This window comes from Scylla paramamosain, chromosome 2, assembly GCF_035594125.1.
Source record: "Scylla paramamosain isolate STU-SP2022 chromosome 2, ASM3559412v1, whole genome shotgun sequence".
NCBI lineage: Eukaryota > Metazoa > Arthropoda > Malacostraca > Decapoda > Portunidae > Scylla > Scylla paramamosain.
This window is the reverse complement of record NC_087152.1, coordinates 32325876-32334316: the sequence shown is the minus strand read 5'-3', so window position 1 is coordinate 32334316 and position 8441 is coordinate 32325876. Positions and strand designations below refer to the sequence as shown.

The window sequence follows — 8441 nt, the reverse complement described above, 5'->3', positions numbered from 1 at the left end:
TGATAATGTTGAAAGAGAGGAAGAGATGGTGAATGATGATGTGGATGTGGAGGAGGAGGAGGTGGAGGTGGAGGTGGTGAAGGTTGTGATGATGAAGGGCAGAGGCAGTAACGGTTAGTGGAGGAGATGGGAGAGGAGAAGGGAAGGGAAGGATGTGGAATGGAAGAAGTAGAGGAAAGAGGACAGTGAATGAAAGGGGACATAGGAAGAGGAAAAAAAAATATTGAAGGAAGTAGATAGGAAAGGAAATGATAAGAAATGTTTTGGTTCTCTCTCTCTCTCTCTCTCTCTCTCTCTCTCTCTCTCTCTCTCTCTCTCTCTCTCTCTCTCTCTCTCTCTCTCTCTCTCTCTCTCTCTCTCGACTGGTAGTAAGATTATATGAATAAACACAAATTATGCTGTCAGTCTTTCCTTCCCTCCTCCTCTGCCTCCTTTTCTCTCTCCCTCCCTCTCTCCTCCCTCCATCCTCTCCCTTCCTTCCTTCCTTGCCATTGGTTAGTGTAATCAAGCAGGCCATGAAGGATTTAAGGATCAATTGGTGTTTATCCTTTGTCATCCTTTGTATGTAACCACTTCCACACACAGCCTTTCTCTCTCTCTCTCTCTCTCTCTCTCTCTCTCTCTCTCTCTCTCTCTCTCTCTCTCTCTCTCTCTCTCTCTCTCTCTCTCTCTCTCTCTCTCCCTTCGTCATGCAGCATCCCTCCTTCCTTTCACCCTATCCGCTTCTTTCCCTCCCTTCCTCCCTAACAGCCTATCAGCCTCTCTCCTTTCCTCTCCCTCACACCCTATCAGCCTCTTTCCCTCCCTCAACCTCTCTCCCTCTCTTCCTCTCTCCTTGCCTCACCTTCCTCGTCGCCAGAGACAGGTAGGCTAACGGTCAGTGAGGATGAACCGTTTCTTGAGTACAACTGTGTTTTACCTCAGCATCCCCTCTTTTTTTTTTTTTTTTTAGCCAAATCTCTCTCCTCCCTCTAGACTTGTGCCTTATGCCTCCCCTCTCCCTCCCCCCTCCTCCATCCCTCTGTCTTATCCCTCCCCTCCCCCTCCCTTACCCTCCCTGCTGGCGTCGTATGGAGGCTGGCTGGTTAGGGTGACGGGGTGGTCGGTCGTGTGTGCGTACTCATTGCTCTCTCTCTCTCTCTCTCTCTCTCTCTCTCTCTCTCTCTCTCTCTCTCTCTCTCTCTCTCTCTCTCTCTCTCTCTCTCTCTCTCTCTCTCTCTCTGTTTGATTTGTCTGTTTTTGTTGGTGTGATTTTTTTTTTTTTTTTTTTTTTTTTTTTTTTTTTTTGCTTTTTGTTGATTTTTGTCTGTTTTTCTTCTTTTATTTGTTTCTTTAGTGAATCGGTTTTTGTTTTTTGTATTTGTGGTCTCTCTCTCTCTCTCTCTCTCTCTCTCTCTCTCTCTCTCTCTCTCTCTCTCTCTCTCTCTCTCTCTCTCTCTCTCTCTCTCTCTCTCTCTCTCTCTCTCTCTCTCTCTCTCTCTCTCTGTTTACTACTTGTTCAAATAAATTATACATTCTTTATATCTGGGCACTGGCATTATACATTCTTCAGGCTCGGACAACGGCTGTGTGTGTGTGTGTGTGTGTGTGTGTGTGTGTGTGTGTGTGTGTGTGTGTGTGTGTGTGTGTGTGTGTGTGTGTGTGTGTGTGTGTGTGTGTGTGTGTGTGTGTGTGTGTGTGTGTGTGTGTGGGTGTGTGCACGCGCGCGCCCTTGCTATCATTTGATACCATTGGCATGTAAATCTGAACAGGGCATGGGGAGGAAGGGGAGGAGGACAATGGTCAGCCGGTAGGAGAGGAGGAGGAGGAGGAGGAGGAGGAGGAGGGTAACATGGCCAGTGGTCATTAACACCTGGGGAGAGAGAGAGAGAGAGAGAGAGAGAGAGAGAGAGAGAGAGAGAGTCTGGGGGGATAGCAACATCAAAGGTGAGAGGGAGAGGAAATAGGGTCATCAAGTAAGAGAGAGAGAGAAGAGGGGGAGTAGAAGACGAAGGAAGGGGAGGAGAGAGGGGTTTGGTGGGTGGGAGGGGTGTCAGCTTCATCCTAGTAACACTTGGCGACAGATCTGGGCTGGGGAGGGAGGGAAATGGGAGGGAAGGGTTGAGGAGGGAGAAGGAGAGGGAGTGGAGGGGAGTAAGAAGAGGTTGACATTGAACTAGGCAAGGAAGGAGAGAAAACATGTTGAGAGAGAGAGAGAGAGAGAGAGAGAGAGAGAGAGAGAGAGAGAGAGAGAGAGAGAGAGAGAGAGAGAGAGAGAGAGAGAGAGAGAGAGAGAGAGAGAGAGAGAGGGTGGGGGGATTGATTATAGGCCTTCAACAGTAACCTTTCTTCTCAACCCTCCTCCTCCTCCTCCTCCTCCTCCTCCTCCTCCTCCTCCTCCTCCTCCTTCTCCTTATCTTCCTCCTCCTTTGAAATGTAATTTTTAATCCAACCTCCAACTTTTTCCTTCCTTTCAGTTCCTTTCCTTCTTTCTCCCCTAGTCGACACACACACACACACACTTACCTTCAGGATTAATGTCAAGTATTTCCCCACCCCCTATGTACATTTTCAGTTTGTTGACTGCCTAAATAATAAACCGTTTATTATTATTATTATTATTATTTTTACACACACACACACACACACACACACACACACACACACACACACACACACACACACACACACACACACACACACACACACAACTTAGCATCGTGTGGGTAAGAGCACCGTTATTAGTGGTCAACAGATGCAGGTGTGTGTGTGTGTGTGTGTGTGTGTGTGTGTGTGTGTGCGCTCTTTACTTCTGTGTTGCCTTCTTGAGTAATCCTTCACCTTCAACATAAAATCTCTCTCTCTCTCTCTCTCTCTCTCTCTCTCTCTCTCTCTCTCTCTCTCTCTCTCTCTCTCTCTCTCTCTCTCTCTCTCTCTCTCTCTCTCTCTCTCTCTCTCTCTCTCTCTCTCTCTCTCTCTCTCTCTCTCTCTCTCTCTCTGACTGAGTACTCGTATTATACTGTAAAATCGGAAGCGAAAAGGAAGAAAGAAAAGAAATAGAAGGAAAAGGAGGAAAAGAAGGTGGTGGTACTTTTCGTGGTAGTGGTAGTGGTGGTAGTGGTGGGGGAGGGCGGAGCAGCAAGGTCGTGGGGTTTGCAAGGGTAACGGGAGGTGGTGAGAGGAAGGAGTGAGGGAAATAGAAGTGTGATTGTTGACGAATTGATCTGAAGGGCACGTGGAAGGGGAAAGGAAGAGAGGAAGGTGTGTGGTGGAAGGTGGAAGGAGTTAGAGAGAGAGAGAGGGGGGGGAAGGCGAGGGCATATTAACGGGAGGTTGTGAGAGGTGGGCGCCAAGGGGTGGGTGAACTGTTACTCAGAGGAGGGACGTGGAAGTGTGCCTGTGGGCTGGCCTGGGCTGGGCATATTATCCAGTAATATTATCCACCTTGAACAGTTTTATTTATTTATTTATTTATTATTTTATTCATTTATTTATTTATTCTATTTATTTTTTCATATTTTTTTCTCCCCATTAATTTATCTTTTCCTCTATGCTCATTTTTTTCTGACTGGATTTTTTTTTCCTTTTAGATATTTTCCTTCGTGGAGATTTTTTTTTTCTGCCATGGACATTTTTATCTCTCCTTTGATACATTTCTTCCCCATGAACATTTTTCTCCTGGATATTTTTTCCTCGATATTTTTTTCCTCCTGGACATTTTTCCTCCTTGATATTTTTTCCTCCCGGACATTTTCCACGTGGATAGCTTCCTCGTGGACATTTCCCTCCTTGATATTTTTCCTTCTGGACACTTTTCCTTCTGACATCATTTTCCTTGATATTTCTCCTCCTGGACATTTTTCCTTCCGATGTTTTTCCTCATGGACGTTTTCCTCCTAGATATTTTCCCTCCTGGACATTTTTCCCGTTTACATTTTCTCCCCTTCACATTTTCCTCTCCCAGACATCTTCCCTCCCTGAAAATTCCCCTTCATGGACATTTCCCCTCCCCCTGCAGACATTCCCTCATATATTAACCTAACCTAACCTAAACTGAACAGTGTCATTAATTTCGGTCACACAGTACGGTCAAAAAACAATGAGTAAATTGTGTGTAGAGGGTTAAATGTCCAGAGGGGAATAACCGTGCCCGATAGCTGACGAAGAGGCGAGATCCACGGATGAGTGAGAGGGCGGGGCGCAGCTGAGGGGCGGCGAGAGAAAGGGGTGTGGCGCAGTGTTGGGTGGAATAGTGGTGCTGTAGTGTGTAGTGAGTAAAGTAGGTGTACACATGAGCTGAGGTGAGGTCAAAGAGTGTGTTGTTTGGTGCAGGGGATGAAGTACTGTGTGTGTGTGTGTGTGTGTGTGTGTGTGTGTGTGTGTGTGTGTGTGTGTGAAGGGATGTTTTGATAAAATTTAAAGGGTCACTTTCTTGGCAACTCTTACAACACCTCTATCTAACGTAGTGTAATTTTTATTTATTTATTTATTTTTCAAGTAGTGGAGTTGTGCAGATAGCCAAGGAAGGACCTAAGGGTGTGTTGCTGTTTGCAATCCTTTATGAAACTTATAAATCCAAGCAAGATTTACATATTACAAGCATAACTAAAACAATCTTAACAGCACCACTTAGTCGGTTAGTGGCTTAGTGCTTGAAAACCATACCGTTCCGATGAAGGGAGTGAAGCAGAGAGCGAGGAGTCGGGACTTATGCTGTGGGTTGTGGAGGTGAGGGCGTGCCGGGGCATGGGCTGTTGGAGTGTTGGGCGTGGGGATCTGCCTGAGAAGCGAAGCCTGACAGACCAGTTCGTGTGTGTGTGTGTGTGTGTGTGTGTGTGTGTGTGTGTGCAGAGAGCCGGCCAGTGTGCACCACCACCACCACCACCACCAGTAGTAGGAGCAGCCTTGTCTTGTCTTGCCCGCCCCAGCTGGTAACCTTCTGCGTGGGAAGTTTTTGTCGAGAGCTACATAACGCAGCGGTGACGGGCGGGCGGGCAGACGGCGGTAGAAAGTGAGGGTGCAGCGGCCTCAGCAGATACTTTCCCGCCGTCCACGCCGTGCTGTTCCCGTGCTTGATAGGAGAGTCCATCTGCTGCTAGTCTCTCCAAAGCGCTCCCTTCTCCTCGTCTGGGGGCAAAGAGGAAAAAAGTAGAAAAGAAAGAGAAAGGAGGAGGTGAAAGAGTTGGGATGGCGCGCAGCGAATTGAAAAGTAGAAGTGGTGGAGGGTGACGCAGTCGACGCAGAAAGGTGAAAGAGAGAGTAAGGAAAGGGCGAGGAAAGTGAGAATGAGTAAACGAAATTGGAAATGAAGGAAGAGGAGGAATGGGAGTTAAGGGGAAAAAGGAATGCAGGGAGAGGTGAGGAGGTGAGGGGTGGGGAAAGTAAATGTAAAGGAGAAAAGAGAAAAATATATATTGCAGATATTTGAGAGAGAGAGAGAGAGAGAGAGAGAGAGAGAGAGAGAGAGAGAGAGAGAGAGAGAGATTAAAAATTTGTGGCGCCGCAACAAGGTCATATGACGAGAGAGAGAGAGAGAGAGAGAGAGAGAGAGAGAGAGAGAGAGAGAGAGAGAGAGAGAGAGAGAGAGAGAGTAATTGATTAATTGGAAAATTATTGGCGCCGAAACAAGGTCATACAGCACCAGAGAGAGAGAGAGAGAGAGAGAGAGAGAGAGAGAGAGAGAGAGAGAGAGAGAGAGAGAGAGAGAGAGAGGTGAAGCGGGGGTCTGGCTCTTGACAAAGGATTACAGAGATGCTGCTGCTGCTGCTGCGTCCTGTCTGTTGATGGGGAGGTGAGGGCGTGGCGGGGTGATGGGCGGCCTGTTGGGTGGCTGGGCGGAGAGAGAGAGGAAATAGTAGTCGTTGAATGTGGACGGGAGCTGGGAAGGGGGGGGGTGCGGGCTGGCAGAAGGGCGCCGGTGTTGAGGGGAGGGGGAAATGTGCGGAATTCCTCCTTTCTGGCGCCTATCCTTCAGACCTGTGTGTGTGTGTGTGTGTGTGTGTGTGTGTGTGTGTGTGTGTGTGTGTGTGTGGTGGAAGGATGTGTTAGAGGTGGAGGACCGTGGTAGGATGTGGTGTAAGAGTTTGATCAGCTGTGGTAGAGATGGAGGAGAAGGAGGGAGAGAATAGAATTTAGTGAAGGAAATTGAAAAGGAGCAGGGTGGTTGGATGGAGGTGGAGGTGATGGTGAAGGGCTGTGAAGGTGGAGTTGAGTCGTGGAGGAAGGCCTGAGAGAGAGAGAGAGAGAGAGAGAGAGAGAGAGAGAGAGAGAGAGTGTGTGTGTGTGTGTGTGTGTGTGTGTGTGTGTGTGTGTGTGTGTGTGTGTGTGTGTGTGTGTATTTGTCGTGTGAAGGCTCCACTGTAACGACCATTTATGAGCTGTTTTTGTCTTAATTTTTTTCCCTGAACCTTTAAAGTTTCTTTTTTCCCCTTCCTTTTAAATCACCCCGACCGAAACTCCCTCAATTCACCTTAAAGCTTGCAAAAAAGGACCTTAATCAGCGAAGTGATGATAGATAGATACAGAGAGAGAGAGAGAGAGAGAGAGAGAGAGAGAGAGAGAGAGAGAGAGAGAGAGAGAGAGAGAGAGAGAGAGAGAGATTCCATAAAAAAAAAAAAAAAATATTTGCCAAGGTTGGGATGGAACTGTTGTTGTAGCGGTGAGTGCTTTGCGGGGGCTGGCCTGAGTTGAGCGGGACAGACAAGGGAGGCCGGGGTCGTGGCGGGTCGGGTCGTCCAGAAGCTTGATGTTGAGTCACTGGAAGAGAGAGAGAGAGAGAGAGAGAGAGAGAGAGAGAGAGAGAGAGAGAGAGAGAGAGAGAGAGAGAGAGAGAGAGAGAGAGAGAGGACGTGCCGCATCTCTAATGGTGGAGGGAGGCAAAAAGGGAGACGAAGGATGAGCTTGCACGAGTCTTTGTTTTCATTAGTGGTTTGCCCCACGAGCATTTGTGGATAGTTGTATTTAGGAGGCATCGATACAGAGGCAGGAGAATATAGTATTGCTGCAGGCTGCTTGTGGGGGGGGGGAGATGGTGTTGGATGTGACTTATAAGGCCTCATCAATTGTGCAACGGCCACAAAAGGCATTGTAGAGGGCGTGGAAGTGTTCACAATGTCGCCGCATTCCTCCTTGTCCAGGGCCGAGCGTGACGTCACATCCGTCAGGAATCCGCGATGCTCATTGCAAACACTCACACCTTCCTTACACCTATTCCATACTGTCCCTCTCACTAGCGCCCTCTCTGTTTTTCCTCCACGAGGCATGTTTTTGTATCCCAGGTTGGCAATTGTCTTCTCTATACGGGGATACACCTGTTGTTTTGCCCCGCCTTCAGCGCCACTCCGCCCCATGTCTCCCTCTTCAACCCTCCAACCCTCCAACACACTCACACCAACCATTTTTTGTACGAGCACCGAAGGATCTCCTCGACTGGTATTCAGGGTTGACTCAAGGCCGGCTGGGACGGAACTGCCGCGATAACTCATTACCGCATTGATACGCATTCCTCGGTAACATCAGACCACCACCACCACCACCACCCCCCACCACCACCCCAACCCCCACCACCACCACCACCACCACAACACCACTCCCACCATCACCACCACTAACAACAACAATAACAGCATCCGCGCGAGACCACACACACTCCTCCGTAACACAACAGTGCTGCCACTTTCTCATATAGCAATCTGTTCAGAGTCCTGTGCGGAAGGTTGCTCACGCCACCCGCGTCCTTGACAGGTGCATGCGTGCTGAGGAGTGTTAATGTGAGCGAGCTATCACGGCCTCGGGATAAATGCATCCAGGCCCCCGACCGATAATTGGATGTTAAGACCACATCCCCTTAACAGATGTCAGGTGGAGGGATGTGACGAGCGAAACGAAAAATAATAAAACGACCGATTAAAGTGAACACTGCAAGACGTGAGAGCTCACCACAGGAGAAGCGAGGCGCGGGCGGAAACGCATTAAAGGTGGACCAGTTAATTGTGTGTGTGTGTGTGTGTGTGTGTGTGTTGTGCCGCGGGCAAGCGAGGGAGAGAGAAGGTGTTATCACGAGAACGAGCCCGTCAGTGTTGTGGACTTTCGCTGCCTGAAGTGAAACCCAGAGGCGGGCGAGCGGGGAGAGCAGCAGGCAGAGGCCGCCGCCCCAGCTCGCCTCGACCACCATGCGCATGAGGAGTCGGAGTGTGGCTGCCGCACCTCCCTCCCACGCGGTGACCGTCGGCGGCAGTGGCGCCTCCCGCAGCCTCCTTAACCTTCCCGGCGAGCTCAAGGTTCACTATTCGGAGGTGGTCAACGTGGCTGAGAAGCTCACCCGCCTGTTCTCCCGCTCCCACTCCTACAACGTACACAAACACCACAAGACGCTTGATCGCGCTCACAATAAGAAGGTAAGGTGGCGCTGCCTGGAACTGAGGCCGCACGCTGACTGTATACACGCCGCCCACTGACAAAAC

The 8441-nt window shown here is 49.2% G+C and overlaps 1 protein-coding gene across 22 annotated transcripts in view; it reads left to right on the top strand.

Annotated features, from left to right (window-relative positions):
• Positions 1 to 8441, top strand: part of LOC135113598 (partitioning defective 3 homolog) — a 95884-nt gene that overhangs the window by 50330 nt on the left and 37113 nt on the right. For 20 of the 22 annotated variants that reach the window (XM_064028937.1, XM_064029058.1, XM_064029084.1 and 17 more), the window contains exon 2: positions 7833 to 8375. The exons of 1 other annotated variant lie outside the window; for it this stretch is intronic. In XM_064028937.1, coding sequence (XP_063885007.1) covers positions 8151 to 8375 — 225 coding nt within the window. In that variant the 5' untranslated portion in view covers positions 7833 to 8150. Of the gene's footprint in view, positions 1 to 7722; positions 8376 to 8441 lie in introns of all 22 variants that reach the window. One more of the 22 variants, XM_064028917.1, reaches the window with a different exon arrangement.